A 21,942-nucleotide genomic window follows, 5' to 3' on the forward strand; every position below is an offset into this window, starting at 1 on the left:
AAAAATTAGGGGATATTTCAAAAAGAATATGAAGCGATAAAAAAAAGAAGCATTTGATTATTTTTTATTAAACAAGAACATCAGAAAAGCAAACGAGCCTGACCAGGCGGTGGCGCAGTGGATAGAGCGTCGGACTGGGATGTGGAAGACCGAGGTTTGAGACCCTGAGGTCGCCGGCTTGAGCACGGGCTCCTCTGGTTTGAGCAAAAATTCACCAGCTCGGACCCAAGGTCGCTGGCTCAAGCAAGGGGTTACTCGGTCTGCTGAAGGCCCATGGTCAAGGCACATATGAGAGAGCAATCAATGAACAACTAAGGTGTCGCAATGCACAACGAAAAACTAATGATTGATGCTTTTCATCTCTCCATTCCTGTCTGTCTGTCCCTCACTCTGACTCTCTCTCTGTCTCTGTAAAAAAAAAAAAAAAAAGAAAGAAAAGCAAACGACAAGTCAAAGAAAGTTGGTCAATTATGCAAATGAGATGCAAAACCAACTTTTATTTCATTGGTGAAAATGCACTATACAAGAGGGTGAAAGTACTGGAGTATCTGCACGTTCCCGGATCCCCTAATTGTTGTGAGCAGTGTATCTAAATCTCCAATCTGATCACGCCAGTCCCCTGCTAGAGATACATATGCAGTGGTTTTCTTTTTTTTTTTTTTTAATTGAATTTACTGGGGTGACACTGGTTAACATAATTATACAGATTTCAGGTGCCCAGTTCTGCAACACATCTCTGTACACCATATTGTGTACTCATCCCTTCCCAGTCAAGTCTTCGTCCATCACCATTTATCCCCCATACCCTCCTCCATCTTCCTCCCCTGCAGTGGTTTTCTATCATTGAACAACAGATATTTTTATTGAGCAGATACTATGTGCTGACATTATAGTTATAATAAGGAAAGTAAAATTCTGTATTTGTCCTCCTGGAACTTATAGAGAAGCCAGAATCCTGGGAATCATATGTGGCTCTTCCTTCTCTCTCACCACTATACCCAGTCTATCATGAACACTTGCAAATCCACCTCCATCCAGAGTACCCCTCTGTATCCCCTCCTCTGTTTCCCATCAATATTACTTGTCTAGATATTTTTAAAAACCTCAAATTACATAGCTTATACATAACCAGATTTAGAGGACTTTCTCAAATGAGCCATGAATGTGCAGTGGGAGGGAAATGAAGCATTTAATTGTAGCTAATTTGTTGATATTATCTATGCTTATGTTTAGTCTCACTCTGCTCTGGCTTGAAGGTGAGAGGGAACTTTTCCAGGAATGCTTTGTGGAGTGTCCAGGTTCTTTATCAATGCTTGTGGTCCATGAGATTTCCTCCTCTATTCTTACAACAAACTCCCTTTAATTTGGGTTGCTTCAAAGGCTCTCATCCTGGCCACCAAACGATTCTTCAGTAAAACATTATTTCCATTTTAGTTTTGAAGAGTGTATTTAACATCGAATGTGGGTATTGCATGGTACCAGATGTTTGGGGACTACCATATCACCCTTAATGCAAAGTGCTCTGGCAGTGCTTGTGTCCAATTGAAAGAAGAGTAAGTCATCTGTAACATTTTTATGCTGCTGCTACAACCAATTGCCACAAATGAGGTGGCTTAAAACAATACCCATTTATTAGCTCATGGTTGTGTAGATCACATATCTGAAATTATGTCAAAATTAAAAAAAATATTTTTAACTGAGAGGCGGGGAGGCAGTCAGACAAGCTCCCACATGTGCCCAACCAGGATCCACCCAGCAAGTTCTAGGTGATTCTCTGCCCATCTGGGGCTGCTGCTCCATTGCTCGGCAACTGAGCTATTTTAGCACTTGAGGCAAAGCCATAGAACCATTTTCAGTACCTTTAGCCAACTTATTCCAATGGCTGCAGAAGGGGAAGAGAGAGAGAGAAACAAGAAAGAGGGAGGGGTGGAGAAGCAGATGGCCCTTCTCCTGTGTGCCCTGACTGGGAATTGAACCTGGGACTTCCACATGCTGGGCCAACACTCTACTGCTGAGCCAATTGGCCAGGGCCAAACTTTAAAAATATTTTAAAAATACATGTAACAGTGAACTCCAGTTCAGATGATAGATATATACACACACACATTCACATTTCATTCTCACAATGACCTCATAAAATAAGTACTAATATCACCCAAATTTGATAGATGAGGAAACTGAAGCACAGAAATATGAAATAACTTCCCCAACCTCACACAACTTTCAAATTGAATTTTACCTGGTACTCTGCCTTCACTCATCACATACTACATCTCCAGGTATAGCTCATATAAACAGAGAGTTAGAATATGTATGTTGTTACCATATTTCATATCCTGTTTTATATCTATTTTATGTAATCCATTTATTTTACTCTTATGTACAAATAGAATTAGCCTGAGTAAATGATCTTATAAATTTGGCACTTGTGCCCTTTGCTTTCCTTAAACTTCCTTATTTTTCTTTTCTTTTTTCATTAGATTTTTAAAAACTGATTTTAGAGAGAGAAAGAAATATCAAATCGCTGTTCCATTCATTCATGCACTCATAAGTTGGTTCTTGTATGTGCCTTGACCAAGGATTGAACCTGCAACCTTGACGAATCAGGACAATGCTGTAACCAACTGAGCTACCCAGTCAGGGTACTGGTTATTTTTCAATTCTTTGGGTGCTGAGGTGTAATTTTCCATCCTGGGTCAGGGAGATGATTCTAAAGGAGGAAGGAGAACTGACAAAGAGCTGTCATGTTAGAGCAGAGAGACATTCTGAGGTTGCTCAGCTCTAAACCTCTGACATCCAGTACTGTTTCACAAAGAAGGTAGTTGCTGTCTAAATAGAAATATCTGTGAACCATTTGCCACCCACAGGTAGTTTTCTTAATTTGTAATTTACTAGTCCCTGGTAATTACATATGTAATCATGTAATGTAAACAAATATGTAATTACATTTCATACAAAAAGAGTAAGTGCCTGACCCAGGGGGTGGTGCAGTGGATAGAGTGTCAGCCTAGGATGCAGAGGACCCAGGTTTGAAACCCCAAGGTCACCAGCTTGAGAGCCCGGTCCCTGACTTGAGTGTGGGATCATAGATATGACCCCATGGTTGCTGGTTTTAGCCTAAAGGTCACTGGCTTGAACCCAAGGTCGCTGGCTTGAGCAAGGGGTCACTGGCTCAGCTGGAGGCCCTCGGTCAAGGCACATATGAGAAAGCAATCAATGAACAACTAAGGTGTCACAACAAAAAACTGATGCTTCGGATCTCTCTCCCTTCCTGTCTGTCCCTATCTGTCCCTCTATCTCTCTCTCTCTCTCTCTTGCTAAAAAAAAAAAAAAAAAAAAAAAAGAGTGGTGCAAAAAAAGAAAAACATGAGTTTTCATTATTTTCTAGTTTTAGATTGTAACTGATATAAATGTGCAAATATTTGTGAGTGTGTGAAGGTATATTATTTAACTAAAAATATAAATATATATTTTTTACAGAAAAGAGAGTCAGAGAGAGAAATAGACAAAAATAGACAGACAGGAAGGGAGAGAGATGAGAAGCATCAGCCATCAGTTTTTCATTGTGACACCTTAGTTGTTCATTGATTGCTTTCTCATATGTGCCTTGACTATGGGGCTACAGCAGACCGAGTAACCCCTTGCTCGAACCAGTGACCTTGGGTCCAAGCTGGTGAGCTTTGCTCAAACCAGTTGAGCCCGTGCTCAAGCTGGCGACCTCGGAGTTGCGAATCTGGGTTCTTCGCATTCCAGTCCGACGCTCTATCCACTGCGCCACCCAGGTTCGAGACCCCGAGGTCGCCAGCTTGAGTGAGGGCTCATCTGGTTTGAGCAAAATCTCACCAGCTTGAGCCCAGCATCGCTGGCTCAAGCAAGGGGTTACTCGGTCTGCTGAAGGCCCGCGTTCAAGGCACATAAAAAAATAAAAGATTCTCACAAAGCTTCACAAGTTCTGAGACAATCTTATATCTCATAAAATGTCATTTTTTTTTGCCTGAGTATTCAAAAAGAAACTTTTTCATCCCTAATTCTGATTTTGTATAACTGTATAATTAATGGTGATGATTATATTATAAGGACAGATTTATGTGTGTGTAGAAGGTAGCAGTGATGGGGAGGCCCACATAGAAATTACAAATAATGAAAATAAAAACTCCATGTTTTAGGGTTAAAGTACAAGAACAATATTTACCAGTTTCAAGTAGGGAGGGCACCGCCACTTAAAAAGAAAGACTGATTTCTAGGACTGTAAGACTGAAGCTAAATTCAATTTATTTCTATAGCTAAAGAATGGTTTTATCAGAAGAGAAACTGATTGGCCTTTAAGCAAAGGAAAAGGAAAATCCCTGAAGAAATTTTGGCTGTCCTTACTCAACACTGCTCAGGGGAGGAAAGTTACTTGAGAAGCTTCCAAATCACTTTCCCAGTAGCAAATCTAACCAAATTTTGAAAATACGTGCATCAGGTCTCTTACAAGTAAAAATTCAAGTTATTTGACTTGGTTTCTTTGTTCCATTTCCATGTCCACTATTCAACCTTGTGGTTGTAATTTTCTTTGTTGTCATGTAGCTATGCCCAAGGAGAGAGACTATACTAGGCTTGTTAACTTGAGTATTCTGGCTTCCGGAACAGGTTCATTTTAAAAATTATAAATGCAAACATTGACCCTCAACATTTTATGCACTAGCCTCTTTGAGTTTAGTTAATGTGAGCTTACTCTAAGCCTGCTTAAGCCAACCTTTAAGCCTTCAGAGAGTAGGAGTCAGACCCTACAGGCACTTTAGTAGTTATCAAGTTAACGGCACAAAGGACCAGTATTTTCCACCAAAAGATCTCTGCATCGTTAACATGATTTTCTTTCAAAACATCATTTCAATAATCCATTGAGGTATCATGAAATAATATGTATTTAATAGTTTGTCTCTCCTTAAAAAGAAAAAAAAATTGTCATTTGTTAATTTACAGAATCAAATTAATAGCAACATAAATAATGTTCTATTTTGCAGATGGAATGACCTCTAGTGATGAAAAGGAAAACCATATGTCTAAAATGGTTCTAAAAATTAAAGATAAAATTGATGAAATATTCTAACTCTTGAAAAGTAATTTTTAAAAAACTCACAATGAAATCAATTAGTTGGGAGGCAAGTTCCAAAGACTATTTAAATGTCTTGAAATGAACCAATGAGAAATAATAAAATCAAACTATTTTGCATTTATATGTGGAAAATTTAATTTAAAAGTATATATTATAAATATCTGTAAGGATAATAATAAAATCTGAGTCTTGTATAATAAATGATGTATGAGACCCTACAGTAGATTTGTTCATTAGAGAAGAAGAAATTTGTAAAGCTTACTTGGAAGTGGTCTTACCAATAGTTCTCATTCACAGATGAGACACCTAGGACTTAAAAAGGTTAAGGAAGGTTTCCAGAGTTACAATGATAAAAAGTGGTAGAACAGGGAATTTCATATCCTTTCATTCATAAATTATTCAGTCTATTTTTATAAAAGGGGATCTTTTAAAATATAGTTAAAATTCATCATTGTCCATGATTCCTTATCAAACACCTAGTGTTCATATTTCTCTGATTGTTGTATAAAGCAGATTTATACTTGTAGTACAAATACATGATACAATAATTAATAAATAATAATACAAGAATAAACTCTGTTTTGTGTACTCACTACTGTAAATCTGTTTTTGCCAACTCCTGTATATAATTTACACTACCGGTATTTTTTGTTTGTTTGTTTGTTTGAATCAGGATCCTTGGAAAGTCCATATATTACAATTGGTTGACATATGATTTAAGATTCTTGTACTCTATAGCTTCTTGCTCAGGCTCTTTTTATTCTTTCGAAACAATTTTTTTAAAGAAACCCAGTTATCTTGTTGAGTTTTCTACATCCAGATTTGGCTGATTGCATTGCTATGGCCAGTTCAAAGCCCTTGACTTGTCTGGTCAAGGCTCATATGGGAGTTGATGCTTCCTGCCCCTCCCCCCTTCTCTCTCTCTCTCTCTCTCTCTCTCTCTCTCTCTCCCCCCTCTAAAATGAAATAAATAAATAAAGACAGAACTGATTTCCTGTTACTTTATCTAAGAAACCTAACTAAAAGCTTTATTTTGTACAAATGGGGTCCAATGATACATCATCAATAGTCATATCTGTTGTCCTTTATGGAGGGCTTAATGGTGTCCAAGGCAGTGTGCCAAGTAATTTGCATAAATCATATGAAATTTATTTCTACTTGTAGTAGCAAATTTGGACTCATCCTTTTCAGCTTTCTTCAAAGTGCCTCTGCTTTTTGTGTTAGTAATAGCTCTGAAATATAAGATATGAGCCAATTTAATATATTTGTGCTTTTATTATTTGCCTTGACATTATAAAAATCAAGTTTTTTGATTAACAGGTTTCAGCATTTTTTTTTTAACAGTGGTACCCTGTTTTCAAATAGAGAAACTGCAAGGGTTTTATAGACAGTGTGGTAGTAAGTTTTTTAACTTAGAATCTTGTGATGTTTCTGAGCATAGACAAAAAAAAAAAAAGAGGATGTTCAGATAATGAAATATTGGCATTTCTGGACACAAATCTTGGTGGCTATTATGGGTTAAATTGTGTTCCTCTCAAAATACATGTCAAGTCCTAACACCTAGGACCTCAGAAGGTGACCTTATTTGAAATAAGGTTTTTAAAGAGGTATTCAAGTTAAATGAGGTAATTAGGGTGGGCCCTAATATGAGTGGGATCTTCTAGAAAAGAGGATTATTGGACACATACACAGAGAAAGGATGATGTGAAGACACGGAGAAGGCCATTTTAAGCCAAGAATGTCTAAGGTTATCAGGAGCTGGGAGAGAGGCATGAAACATTCTCCTTCAGAGCTCTCATAAGGAACCGACTCTGCTGACACCTTGATTTCAGTCTCCAGAACTCAGAGCCATTAGATTTCTTTTGCTGTTTAAACCACCTCCTTTGTGGAACTTGTTACCATAGTCCCAGGAAACTAATATGGTGGCTTGCACGGCCAACTGAACAGATTTTGAAGGTGAAATATTCTACCAATTCTAGAATGCACATTCATTGTACAAGCTTTTCTGGCATTGGTCAAGGACCTTGATTAACTAGTTATATGCTTGTTATTTATCAAAGATCTATTCTGGCTCAGCTAAGCAGACAATACTTGTAACTATTGAGTTAATTACTTAAAGTTGGAAAAAATCCCATCTTTATGTACATACTTTTTATGTCTTAAAAATAGAGGTTGTAAACTGGCAACCTACCCATAAGTATTTTGTTTGGCTCACACGGTGTTCATGGTGTTTTAAAATAGGACACAATGTACTTGCTCACCAATTGTTAAAGAATTCTTATAAACATTTCTGGATTTCTGGGTTTTTTCCCTTGAAAATGTGATTTACATTCCATAACAACAAAATTGTTTGTTGCTGAGCACAGGCTGCTTCCATTAGCCAGGTCACCAGCACTCTGTCAGCTACGTCACCACCAGGCTCACTTTGCTACAGGCAAAGAAGCCAGGATGGCTGGAGCAGAGTGAAAAAGAAGAAAGTTTCAGAAGTGCTCAGAGGTTATTGGGGATGTGTCAAAATATGGCAGACCGTGAGGCCATCATAGGGACCCAGCTTCTACTGCAAGTGACATGAGGAGCTAAGAGGGGTTTGAACCAAAGAGTGACTTGACCTGACTTAGACTTTGAAATTATCCATCACACAGCTGCTCTGCTAGTATTAGATTTTAGGAAAACAACTCTAGATTGCAATGGTGGAAATAGGTAGACTTGTTCAGAAGACTTTTACAGTGATCATGAGATGGTTTGGATCAGCCAAGGAGGTGGTGTTAAGTGGGGGAAGTGAGGATGTGTTTGAAAGTGAAGTCAACCGAATCACCTGATGGATTAAATGTGAGATATGAAGGAAAGAACCAAACCCCAAAGCTTTTGGTTTGCTTGACTAGAAGGATGGAGTTGCACTTTGAAATGAGGAAGCTGGAGGAAGAGTAGATTTCAGGGGGAAAATCAGGAGTACCATTTTGGACATGTTGACCTTCAGACACATAGTAATATTCAAAGGAAGTGTTGAGTAAGCTGTTAGATACAAGTCTGGAGTTCGGGGGGACATGTTTGAATGGCAATAAACCTTTCATTTTCTTATCCAGTCTCATTATATAGTACCACATAGTGCCATATAATACTTGGCTCCCAAATGTTTGTTTATGGTGAATTCAAGCTGGTATGGTTGTATGGCTGGCTGTGTTGCCAGGAAGACAGGTGAGCATCTTGGTCTGCCTCTATCTCTGATCACATGATAAGCATGGTCTTAGTCCCACTGTTAGAGTCTGCCTTTCCTCAGACATCACTGCTCTGAATCCCTATCCTGTAAACTGAGGTTCATACCCTTGTCAACTTTACTAAGTCATGTATCTGGTAAGCTGTAGAGACAAATTTGAATCAAGGCCTAAAATCCATACCTGGGGCTCTTTCCTCCACACCACCTGTCAATCATTAGCAAGGGTATCTTTCAAAGACCTATTCTCCTTAATTTCTCTTCCCTTTCCTAAGCACTTTAACCTCTCCCTTAATTTCCATGGGCCAACTTAATTCCAGTAGCAGGAATCGTAGGGCTGGCTGACAAACTGAAATATTAGGGAAAATCCTCTACGAAGACTCCAGCTACTAGGGCCATTTTGCCCTCCGCCAAGTAATTCCTAATTGCTCTATCCAGGTTAATGGCCCTAGGGATTCTATTGCCCTTGCAGTCCCAAACTTTTCTTTTCCTCAGTTCAACTTATATTCTTCTTCACATACGCCTTTAGGTCTGAAGAGCCGTGGTCTAGCGTAGGGAGAAGAGGCATGCAGTCAACCAGCTGTAACCTAGACAACACCCCCACGCGGGACCGAGAGGTTCAAGGAGGGATCTAGGACCCAGCTTCCTTCTCTGGCCCCGCGCCCTTCTTCCTCCGCTTCCCGGAGCGCAGGGGGCTTCCGGCGCGGGCCCCCTCCTCCCGGGGGCGGGGCCTACCGCTCCCGCTCCCTCCTCCCGGGCTGCGCGCGGCTGCGGGTCACGGTCACGTGAGCGAGGCGCGGCGGAGGAGGGACCCTGCTTTCCGGGCGGCGGAAGGAGACGCGGCCGCGTGAAGCCAGGGGATTTGAAAACACGGTCCGGGAGCGAGAGGCTGAGGCCAGCGGCACACGCTGTCGCTCCGTCGGCTTGCGCTCAGGCGCTCTTCTTCGCTACCTTGGCGCCCCGGTCCCGGCCGGGCCTTCTGGTGAGTAACCGGCGCCGGTCGGCCCAGGCCCTCCGTGGGCGCGGGACGGCGCGCGGGGCCGTCGCCCCCTCGTCCGCGGCCCAGGCGGGCAGCGCCGACCGAGGCCGGTCTGCGCCCCCCGGGGCCCGGCCTGGCGCCCTGCGAGCCTGGCCCGCCGGAGCCGAGCGGTGCGGAGGCGGTGCCTGCGGGCGTTGAAGCACCTCGAGTGACTGGGCGGGTTCGCGCGGTTTGGGGCTGGGGGACTTCCAGGCCGGCGCGCGCGGCTTGGGCCCCACGTCCCCGACTGCGCTCCTGACTGCAGTCCACCCGCGTGGGGAAACGATAGTTCCTCGGGACCCGCGGGGTGGTCGCTTCTGGAGTGCGGGACCGAAGCCCGGGGTAGGGGTAGGGGTAGGGGCAGGGCTAGGGCTAGGGCTAGGGCTAGAGGTAGGGGCAGGGGCAGGAGTAGGAGTGATCAGCCGTTTCCTAATCGGCCTTAAGCGTTCTGTGCCGAGAAGAGCCGGGCCACCGGTTCTGCCGAGTTGCCCGTGTGGGGCATTTGCCCTAAGGGAAGTCTGGTATCTCCCATTGGACTCCTCCGTAGAATTTGGGGGAACTCGTGAGCGTGAAAGCGGTTGGGGAGGAAACTTTCAAAGGCCGAATGCTGTGTTTTCTCTCTGATATTTTTTGGGAAAAAGAATTTGGAAATATGGGGGGAAGATTTTGGACACTAGAAGACCTGCAGTTTGGATCTGTGAGGTTCCGTTTTAAAACTTTTGGGGCTCCCCTCGGGGAGCTCCCGCGGTGGGAGGGGTCGGCGCCCGAGGCTGCCGTGGCGACCTGGCATTTCGCTGCCGCTAACGGAAAATGGGCTCAGTCTGACTGTTGGATTGGCCGAGCTATGAAAATTTTCAAGTGAAAGTAACAGAAATTGCAATAGACCTTTAGGCATTCCTATTATGAAAATGTTCTGCATGGAACATAAACGCAAACCTACCAGCCTTAAAAAAGTCCAGGAAGGCTGATGAGCCCTCTTAATTTTCCTAATGGAGGGAAGGCATTCGCGTGACAACTGCAAAGTGATGGATAGTATGGCATGAACTTGACAACAGGCTGTGTTGGGTACCGATCCAGGTGGCTGGTGGCTAAAGATAGTGCAGCCTTGTCCGGTTGGGCCCCGGCGTTTGGATGTCCCGGGTTCGATTCCCGGTTAGGGTACACAGGAAAACCGCCCATCTGCTTCTCTACCCTTACCCCATTTCTCTCTCTCTTGCTCTCTCTATCCCCCCCTTTGCCTCCCGCAGCCATGGCTCCATTAGAGCGAGTTGGCCCTGGCGCTGAGGATGACTCCATGGCCTCCGCCTCAGGCACTAAAAAAGTGGCTCAAGTTGCAACAGATCAAGGACCCCAGATGGACAGAGCATCGCCCCTAGTGGGCTTGCCGGGTGGATCCCGCCGGTTGGGGCTCTGCCTTCCCTCCTCTCACTGAAATAAAAAGAATAAGTAAATAGCCCTGGCCGGATAGCTAAGTTGGTTAGAGCATCATCCCGAAGCACAGAGGTTGCCGGTTCGATCCCTGTCAGGGCGCATACTGGAGCAACTCGATGTTCCTGTCTCTCTCTTTTCCTCACTTACTGAAACCAATAAATAAGGATTGGAGAGTAGAGGGTTAATTCATTCGAATTTTCTGAATGCCTTATACCATTTATTTTCATCTCAGGTACTAGAATAATGAAACTGAAGGGTATGCTCACAAAATGTGCTGCTTAATTAAGGAAAATGAGTGTGTATATTAGTGTTAAAAGAGGCCAGATAAGTATTAGACTTTTTTTAGGTTTTCCTTACGCATTTCTTTTAGACTAGAATTAGTAGAGGTGTGAGTGGGATGAAAACTTGGGAATGGGATACGTGAAATAGCTGAGCCATTTCGCTACTGTTTTTTTCCAGTGTTCACCTTAGTTCCAGTATATATAACATTAAGCTGGTTATGCAAACCATCTTCAACTCTAATAACGGATTGGCAAACCTTTCTGAGCCACATCTTTAAAGTGGGTTTAATTCCACTTTCCCTAACGTGCTTTTCTGAGAATTGAATGTGCATAATGCATCTGATATGCTTGGTATCTACTACTTCAAGAAAATATATACTGTAAATGTTTGTGTTTATAGCTTATATGTTAATCAGTGTGCCAGCACAGTTCCAAGTGTTTTACAAATAATAAACTCATTTGCTTCTCATTCATCCTACCTCATAACAACTGTATGACAATGTGTTGTTATTTATTATTACAGGTACTCCTATATTGTAGATAAAAACTGAGGCACGGTGGTTAACGGACAGCCAGAAAGTGGCTGTCCTGATGAGAACCTAATCAGTCTAGCTCTAGAATCTGCTCTTAACCTGTGTAGCCAAACTGGAGCTCAGTGGTAGTCAACCTGGTCCCTATGCCCTAGTGGGCGTTCCAGCTTTCATGGTGGGCGGTAGCGGAGCAACCAAAGTATAAATAAAAAGATAGATTTAACTATAGTAAGTTGTTTCATAAAGATTTATTCTGCCAAACAGCGAAAATCCGACATAAAGTACTTGGTAAATAATTATTATATGCTTTAACTTGCTGTAACTCTGCTTTATGAATTTTATAAAGTAAAGTTACTTCCCTACTTTATAAATCACCATTACTGTGGAACCGGTGAGTGGTTAGAAAATTTTACTACTAACAGAGATACAAAAGTGGGCGGTAGGTATAAAAAGGTTGACTACCCCTGCCTAGCCCATGGATCATATGAAATTGGCTTCTGGATTTTTGCAGCTTGAGCTGCCCAGTTTTGCACCAGCCATTTTATTACTCTCACAATAATGCAAACCTTCATTTTACTCACATTTTTTGGGACTTTCATGTGTAGTGTTGAATTTTTTTTTAATAGCTGGGCATAGGATAGTTACTGGTAGACCAGAAGAAGTTTTATTTATTTCAGAGTATTCCAGTGGAGTATACAGTGGAAGGTAGAATTCATTATTTTTACCGTGTGTGGAAGAGGCGTCAAGAAGAGCTGAGTTGGTTCTAGGTATTAGACTTTTTAGGTAGAAGTTAGCTTGTAGGAAGATAAAGCTGAAGAAGTTAGGAAGGACCTGATATGTCCAGCTAAGGAGTTCACTGTCAAGGGAGTTCAAGGAGCCCCTGAAAGCTCCTGAGCCTTGGTCAACTGTGTTCCTAGTGGGTATAAAGTATCTCTCTAGCAACTCTGCTGCTTTGCAACCCACCATCTCAACCCTCACCCTCTGCCCACCCCCAAATATTTACAAAGGTTTCCATTTAGCATATTGACAAAAGGTTTCATGTCTAAAACCTTGACAGATCTCTAAAGCCTGTTGCCTTATTGTTAATGACTCTTCATTAAAAGCTCCTGGCTAAATTGTTTTTGTGTGTGTATACTTTATAAAGATATTTTCCATTTAATATTTTGATTCGTGGGTATAGTCACTTTAGGCCTTGATTCTTGATTATCTTTGGAATAAATGGTAATGTAAGTGTTGAAAAATACCATCTTTACTCTTTATAATTTATTTTTTTATCCACTGTTACTAAATCAATTCTCTTCATTATAGCACTCAAGAATGACTAAAAAAAGAAAACGCCAAGATGATTTTCAAAAAGTAAAACTAAAAGTTGGTAAGAAGAAGCCCAAGTTAGAAAATGCTACCGTTACAAACTTTAAAACAAAGGCTATACATCTGCCTGAGCAACTCAAAGAGGATGGAACACTTCCAACAAACAATAGAAAGCTTAACATAAAGGTAATCAGAAACACTGCTTTGATAAAATCACCTAGAATGTTATGTTTTGGGGAAAAGTTGTTTTCACTCTTAGGGTTTATTGATGGTTGAAGTTTGACGTTCGTCTGTTAGAACCTGTTATTGCCAGTGTAGCTTTCCTACCTCCTGCAGAAAGACTTTCTCAGCTAAATCCGCAGTGTTAACTCCCCTGTATACCTAGTTGATGATCTAATAAATTATCTGGAAATACCTTATATTTAACTTTTTGATGTGTCAAGTTTTTGATGTTTCAGTTTTCATAGGTTGAAATTGAAATAAGATCCTGTCTTGCTCTTTTTTGAACCCTTATAACAAGCACATAGCTTATAGGTTCATAGTAAATGTGTGAAGTTAACTGAGGTTTGAACAACAGTTTTGCTTAAAGTTTTAACAGCTTTGTTAAAATGTAATTTACATATAATACAATTCACCCATTTAAAGTAGACAATTCAGTGGTTTTTAAAATATTTAGTTATGCTATCACCATAATCTAATTTTAGAACATTTTTTATCACTTCAGAAAGAAATGCTGTACCTATTAGAAGTCACTCCTGTTCCTTCCCTCTAGCCCTAGCAGCCATTAATCTACTCTGTTTGCATAGATGTGGGACATTCTGTAGACATGGAATCATACAATAAGAGGTCTTTTGTTACAGGTCTTTCACTTAGCATATTTTTGAGGTTCATCCATGTTATAGATAGTATGTACCAGAGCAGTACTTAATTCCTTTGTGTTGTCTACTAGTATTCCAGTGCGTGGTTATGTGACATTTTATTACTTAACGGTTGATGGACATTTGATTGTTCCCACTTTTTGTAATGAATACTGCTGTTACAAATATATGTGAACAAGTCTGAAGATATATTTTCTAGTTTTGCTCTTAAGATTCAAAGGTTAAATGATATTGGAAATATATTCAGTCATTTTTTTCATAGGTTATGTAAATTATTCCACCAAGAAAATTGTCAGATTTTATACTCTGAATAAAATATAAGTATATACCCTGAAAAACCATTTAAAATAGACAGAAAGGGCCTGTTAAATTATGAGTAAATAGCCTGACCTGTGGTGGTGCAGTGGATAAAGCGCCGACCTGGAAATGCTGAGGTCGCCGGTTCAAAACCCTGGGCTTGCCTGGTCAAGGCACATATGGGAGTTGATGCTTCCTGCTCCTCCCCCCCTTCTCTCTCTTCCCCTTTCTCTCCTTTCTAAAATAAAAAAAAAATTATGAGTAAATAAGTACACGTAGCATATGTTTAGTACATAGGTCTTTAAATAGTTTTGATGATCACCATCAATTTAAATAATACTGTGCTTGAGCCTGCATGCAGGTTATTTTCCAAAATAAATTTTAACCAAAAAATACGTGATATTTTTTATTAAGCTAACACTATTTTAAAGGTCTATGTTTCTGATCTTAATAAAAGCTAAGTGCCTTTTAGAAATACTTACTGAAATAGTTTCCTCAAGAATTGTCAGTTTTTTGGTATAATTTTAGTTAGCATGTTTATTTGAAAATGATATAATGCATGTATATATATTTGTATACCTAAAACCTGTATTTTTATTTTTATTTGTAGGATTTGCTATCACAGATGCATCACTACAATGCTGGGGTTAAACAAAGTGCTCTTCTTGGACTAAAAGACCTTTTGTCTCAATACCCATTTATAATTGATGCTCACCTTTCAAACATATTAAGTGAAGTGACTGCTGTGTTTACAGATAAAGATGCTAATGTACGATTAGCAGCAGTTCAACTTCTTCAATTCCTGGCCCCCAAAATACGAGCTGAACAAATTTCTCCATTTTTTCCTTTGGTAAGTGCCCATCTCTCTAGTGCCATGACTCACATTACTGAAGGAATTCAGGAGGACTCTTTAAAAGTTTTGGACATTCTGCTGGAAGAGTACCCAGCTCTAATCACTGGCCGTAGCAGCATATTGCTTAAGAATTTTGTAGAACTTATTTCTCATCAGCACCTGTCCAAAGGATTGGTAAATAGAGACAGATCCCAGTCCTGGATACTTTCTGTAAACCCTAATCGGAGACTCACTTCTCAGCAGTGGAGGCTGAAAGTCTTAGTGAGACTCAGTAAATTCCTTCAGGCCTTGGCAGATGGATCCAGTAGGTTGAGAGAAAGTGAAGGACTTCAGGAACAAAAAGAAAATCCCCATGCCACTAGCAACACCATTTTTATCAACTGGAAGGAACATGCCAACGACCAGCAACACATCCAGGTTTATGAAAATGGGGGTTCACAGCCAAATATCAGTTCACAGTTCAGGCTACGGTAAGAAGGTTTTCAGTTATGTCCACACTCAGTTTTCCTGTATTGAATTATAACTGCTGACCATTGATGGCTAATAGTGGGAAGACATGCAGTTGTCTTTCATCGTTTTCATATAGTTATTCATGATTTGGTTTTATTTACTAATGGGAGGAGTCATTTGAAAAAATATTAATTTATTAATTTCTAGCAAAGCCTAATAAGTAAAACTTGGTAGTCTTTTGGCTTTGTCACCTTAGAATTTTATTTTTATTACTAGTCTTGGTCAATGTAATTATTAATTCATGGTTTGTCATTTTACTAGTACTTTTATATTTAAGATTTACATTAAGCAAGGAATATTTTTTACTCATTGAAAATTATTTTTCACTCTTACCCTTCTTTGTTAGGCACCTGGTTGGAGGACTAGGCAATGTGGATGAAGGCTTGTCATCTACTGAAAGCTTAAAAGGATTTATTGAGATAATAATTCCATTACTAATCGAGTGCTGGATTGAAGCTGTGCCTCCACAACTAGCTATTTCTGGTGGAAGTGGTATAGAACGAGAACCACTGCAGGTTATGCAGCAAGTTCTTAATATTATTTCCCTTCTGTGGAAACTCTCTAAACAACATGATGAAAGCCAGAAATTGGTGAGAGCTTTATTTTCTGAGTAATGCCTTTTATTATAAATGGGCAGATTATATAGTACCATATTATTACTAATTGGTTATACATTTTCCAAAAAAGTCCCTGGGTTTGACTTAAAGTAAGTTTGTTTCTTACTTTTGCCCAAAAATGTAAATTAATATAGTTTGTTGAGATTTTTATCTGAACATTAAAAAAATTTTTTTTAAGTCTCTGGCCAGTTGGCTTAGTGGTAGAGCATAAGTGAAAGGCATAACTTTTAATGTGCTTATTTTCATTTGTTTTTATTAGGTATAATTCACAGTAGTGTTATAAGTTATTGTATATGGCTGATTGATTATGTAGGAACATTCCAGTGTCGGGAGGCCTCTTCTAGGATTGTAAAAGTCGCTTCTTAAATAGTCTCTTCTGATTTGTGCCACATTGCCATGTTTCACAATTTGAAATGGATCAAATTAAAGGTCTTATAACCAGCCCTGAGTTGTTTTTACACCACTGTTTTAGAGAATAAGTTACACACAAACTTGCTGAGTGTAGGCTCTTTCATCTTGATAAAGGTTGTAAGATCAGAAAACATTTCTGAACCTTTCTTTACAGTAGGTAAGCTATAGTTGTAGGTGTACTTCAGTGAATTCCAAGTCAGAGCAGTTTTTTAGTAGAGAGCTAGTAGTAAAGACATTTCTTGATGAGTAAAAATTTAACCTCCTATTTGGGCATAATTGAATGTTCTCAGCTTTTTCAGTGCTGTCAGAGTAAATACAATATACAGTGCATGATGCAAGTAAGGAAGAACAAGCTTTAGGATTAGTTGGTGCTAAACTAATATGGTAGCATACTTAAAAGGGCAGCTGCAGTAACAGTACTTGAAAGCTTGACCATCTGGTTTATAGAACTCCTGCAGGGACTTTTGACCAGGTGTGAAACCTTGAAGCTGCCTACATATGTGCAGAACTGACAGGGCAGTTTTTTGGTTTTGTTTGTTTTTATTTCAAGCTGCAATTTACAATGAATTAGTATGCCACATAAAATAAGACTAAGGATAAATTAAAAATAGTATTTGATAATCTTGATAAACGTGACCATACTGTGGTGTGTGTTTAAGAGTTTGCTCTGTTGCTGTTAGCCTCTTACCCATCTATAGGAATGTTTGATGAATTGTTTTTCTAATAGGATGGCATTTTGATTACAGTTTTTGAACCTATTATATAATTCCTTGCATATATTGGCAAGAAATAGATCATGGTTGGGGTATAGTGTGTGATTTTTACGAAAGCAAACTTTGCTGTCCTTTATTGCAGTGAATCTGGGATGTAGGCTAGTGACAGTAATAATACATATAGCTTCTTAGAAAAGTATGTATTATTTGCAATTTTGAATGAATCTATTTTTATCTTATAGGTTAAGATAAAAATGAAAAGTAATGATAATTCAACACGGGCCTAACTTTAGTTTTAGAAAGCTGGGAAATAAAAATTTCAAGCATTGTGGTATTTGATTACATGTGGGCACTAATGAATTTTTGTAATTGCTTTAGTAATAGTATTAGTTAGATAGAGGGGTAGCAGCTTCATTAATAGTGCCAGTTTTGGATTGTCAATCATTCAAATAACACTGACCTTAATTTTGTGGATATTTAAAGTATGTTTTTAAACTATCTTGTTATTATAATATGACTACTTATTAACTGTTCATAAACATAGGATACTAAGTTCAGAAGATTGTTTTGCATAGACTATTGAAGGCTGTGTAGAATACTAAGTTGGAATACTAAATGTATACAATTGAAATAAAGTGAGGGGAGATTAATTTAACTAGGAATGGTATTTAAAAGCATCCATGGTAGGATTCTTGGCAAAGTATTATATTGAGCTGTTAGTAATAAGATCTATTATCTTAGAGACAGGATAAATATGTATGTTACTTGTACAAAGTGGTATTAAAATACATTTGTTTTTGTTAACATTCTTACTGTTAGTTCCCCTCTCTCATTTATTTTTAGTTATAGCTTAGTAGTTAAGATATTGGGTGACCTGTAACAGCTCAGATTTTAGGAAGAATAAAATGGCATTCCTTGGCCTTGAACTCAGATCACATACTGTAGACCAGGGGTCTCAAACTCAACTCAGCATGTGGGCCGCAGAGCAAGATCACAGCCGTTCGGCGGGCCGCACTAGGTCTACAAAAGGCAACTGTTATGCAACACTTTTCTCACTGCAGTTGAAAACAAAAAAAAATCAGTACAACAAGCACAATCGTACATGCAGTTTACTCAGTGTCACAAAACGACCAGAAACTGTAGTTCGCATCACAACTGCTGTTAACTAAGCTAGTATCTAGCTAGGATGCTAGAGAAATGAAAAATACAAGTAGGCCCCTAGGCTTACTTAATTTTATCCAAAATATTTTGAACTTCGTGGATTAGTCTGCGGGCTGCACAAAATTGTTCGGCGGGCTGCATGTGGCCCGTGGGCTGCGAGTTTGAGACCCCTGCTGTAGACTGAATTGTAGCTTTTCTCTCTCAGAAAATGTAAAGGTTTTCTATTGATAAATTGGAATCCTAATCCAAGGTGCAATCTTAGAAGCATTGACTCCTTTAGATTTTGCTAAATGCATTTAGTTTGTTAGTATTTGTTGCATCGTTGAAAAGTTTCATTTTTATCCAAGTAGTATTTTTAGAACCTTTTTAGAAATCTGAAATCTTTACTTAAAAAAAAATCTCAAGATACATTAAACCTTACTTGCAGTGATTGAGTACTCAGATCCTTCTGAGGTTCCTACTTCTGATACACTGTGTCTATCCCTAAGGTATAGCTTGTTTTAAAAATGAAATGCAATTTAACATTAACTTTCTAATCTATTTTTGTTTTTGGGATCCTGTACTAATAGCTAGCTATAGGGTCAGTATTATCAATAATTTTCAACTCATGGGCCGCAAGAATTTTTAAAACATGCAATACCTGATTTGTCAGGGGCACTGACCTCTTTTCCCTTAGATTGTCTAAAAAAATGACAACAGCCAACACAACAATAGCTGTCCGGTGTGAATGAATCAGAATTATACCCTTTTATTTTAAAATCAGATTGGCAAAAAATTTATTTTTGGATGTGCTGCAGAATTTTAGTAATTTTTATGTGTGCCATGAGATGAAAGAGGCTGAAAATTCCTGGTATAATTACACACTATACACATTCTGTTGTGTCTCAGTTTTGTGTTTCAATGCTTACTGCTTTTTGTTTCTGTTGTCTTTTTCCCATGAGGATTAGAAGTTGAAGCACAGGTGCAATCATTTCTTAGAGATTTTTTGAGTATCTATAAATGTGGCTGTTAAATTAAAATTCAAGTCCTCAGTTACACTAGCATCATCTCAAGTGTTCAGTAGTTAGTTACATGTGGCTAGTGGCTACTATATTGCACAACATGGATATAGAACAATTTCATTGTGAAAAATCTGTTGAACAGCACTGCTCTAGAATATGCTAGATGCTAGTCTAGGCTCTGGGAGTACAGAGGTAAACATGACTGGTAAGGTGCTTGCATTCACAATATGGGGTTGGTAGATGGTAAACAAATACATAATGCCAGCTCTAGGAAGAAAGATGAAAGGCAGGGGAGAGTATATGTGCTGGAACAAAGTGAGGGGGACCTATTTAAAATAAGGAGTCAGGAATGACATTTGAATGTCACTGAATGAAGTGAAGGAGCAAGTCTTATGAAGACCTGTTGGAAAAACCTTCTAAGCATATGAATAGCAAGTGCAAAGGTCCTGAAGTGAGAACAGATTTGATGTATTTGAGGAATGGCAGGAAGGGCTGTGCATGTGAGGTACTGGGAGAATGGTAGAAGATGAGAGAGAAAAAGTGATAGTGGCCAGATCAGGTCAGATGTGGTCCATGGTAAGGAGTTTACATTTTAAACTGATTGTGGTGAGAAGACATTGGAGGGTTTTGAGCAGAGGAGTGGCATGATCTGAATTATGTTTATTTAACTTTAATATGTTGAATTTGCAAATAGAACACTACTAATGAACTCACATGTGCCGACTAGCCAGCTCTAGCAAAATTGTGGGGCTCAAACTCAGACCATTCCATGAAACATCAGTCCTGCTCTACCTATACACCTCTTCCCTTTCTCCATTTCTGTATTATTTTGAAGACTGGTTTATGTTTTATAAGATCACCCTGGCTGCTTTGTAGAGAGTTGACTTTTGGGGAGTAAGAGGAAAAGCAGGTAGAGCCATTAGGAAGCTATTGCAGTAATCTAGGTAAGAGATAAAGTGGCTTGGGGTAGAATGGCTAGTGGTTGAAGTGATGAAAAGCATCTGGATTCTGGTGAAGCCAGCAGAAGTGCTGGTATGGATAATAAAGGAAAGAGGAGCAAGGATGGTGCATGTGTTATGGTCCAAAGGACAGTGGCTGCTGGGTGGGGAGGGTGCAGTTGAGAGTTTAGTTTATTCAAGTTTATTTAATATGCCATTAGAAGTCCAAGAGAAGATGTTGAGACTACATTAATAGGTCAGACAGAAGAGAAGAATCCAGTAAAGGATACTGAGGAGCTGTATGCTCACCAGCTATTTTGACACCTGAGGTCTGCATCCCAAGAAATCCCTCAATCTCTGGCAAAATGGAATGGTTGGTGCTCTGGAGAGGAGATAATAAGTGTAGTGTTTCCTGTAGGAGATAATGATATATTCACAAACACTACTGAAGAATTTTAGTGAAGTGCATTGCTGTATAGAGGAGTTGAATATCTTTAATGGGAAATCATGAAATTGCTGGTATAAATAGAACACTAGGTAGAATACTTTTGTAAATTTTATAAATATTGCATTAGTGGTTCATGTTCAGGGTTTTCTTCTCTCTTTATGCTCTCCCTTTTTCTCCTCTTAAACAGGACATAAAATACAAGTAAAAATAATAATAAAGTGCCAGAAAGATCTGTGGGTGATAATTGGATGCCTTAACAGTTTATTCTGATTTTTAGATTTATTTACTTACTATATTATGAGCAGAAAGTTGGTTATAATAGTGAATTTATAGTTGAATATTGATAGATTGTCAAATTTTTGCTTTAAGTTTTATTGGTTATTTTTTTTAGGTTTTATTCATTGATTTCAGAGAGAGGAGAGGGAGGGAGGAAGGGAAGGAGGACCAGGAAGCATCAGCCCACAGTAGTTGCTTCCTGTATGTACCTTGACCAGGCAAGCCCAGGGTTTTGAACTGGCAGCCTCAGCGTTCCAGGTTGACTGTTTTAATCCGCTGCACCACCACAAGTTGGGCTTATTGGTTATTTTAAATTACTGTTTCTAGTAGGTTTTCTAATCTTTGCTTATTTTAATAGGAGTCGTGGCTTCGGAAGAATTATCTTACTGATTTCAAACACCATTTTATGAGTCATTTTCCGTATGCCTTAAAAGAAATAACCAAGCACAGAAGGAAAGAGAGAAATAAAAGGTATTGTGATTCTTTGCCACTGTACAGACTTGAAGAGTTTTTTAACCTGAAATTATCAAAAAATAATTAGCCTTAGACTAGAACTTCCTGTAGTGTGAGGTGTTTATATCTAGATTTGTGAAATAAAAATAGCAGTAACTTGGCTGATCTCAAATCAGTCGGTTTAAGCCTTAGGACTTCAAGTATTTTTATTTATTTTTTAATCTGTAAAGTGAATGTATTGTGTTGAATGTCAAGTATCCAATGATATAAATAGGAATTTAATAAAATTTGCTGGGGTGGGTGGTTTCTCTGTGAGAGGCACTATGTAATTATCTCTAATCAAGAGAGTTTCTTAAAAGTCATGTAGTTCTCCTTTCATCTATACATGAGGAAACTGGTAATGAAACTAATGTCAGTATTAGTATGTTATCAATAACAGTAGCCTGAAGGAAAAGTGATAATTGGCAAAAAATAGTTTATTTTCTAAAATAAATAGAAGGAAAGGG

General features: G+C 39.1%; 1 protein-coding gene across 2 annotated transcripts in view; it reads left to right on the plus strand.

Moving 5' to 3' along the window:
• The first annotated feature begins 9,113 nt into the window (after positions 1–9,113).
• Positions 9,114–21,942, plus strand: part of TEX10 (testis expressed 10) — a 53,042-nt gene continuing 40,213 nt past the window's right edge. The window contains exons 1-5 of one of the 2 annotated variants that reach the window (XM_066367558.1): positions 9,114–9,291; positions 12,878–13,066; positions 14,666–15,378; positions 15,765–16,008; positions 21,342–21,454. In XM_066367558.1, the coding sequence (XP_066223655.1) occupies positions 12,887–13,066; positions 14,666–15,378; positions 15,765–16,008; positions 21,342–21,454 (1,250 nt within the window). In that variant the 5' untranslated portion in view covers positions 9,114–9,291; positions 12,878–12,886. The remainder of the gene's footprint in view (positions 9,292–12,877; positions 13,067–14,665; positions 15,379–15,764; positions 16,009–21,341; positions 21,455–21,942) is intronic. The other variant, XM_066367556.1, reaches the window with a different exon arrangement.

The sequence above is a fragment of the Saccopteryx leptura genome, chromosome 2, assembly GCF_036850995.1.
Source record: "Saccopteryx leptura isolate mSacLep1 chromosome 2, mSacLep1_pri_phased_curated, whole genome shotgun sequence".
NCBI classification, from domain to species: Eukaryota; Metazoa; Chordata; class Mammalia; order Chiroptera; family Emballonuridae; genus Saccopteryx; species Saccopteryx leptura.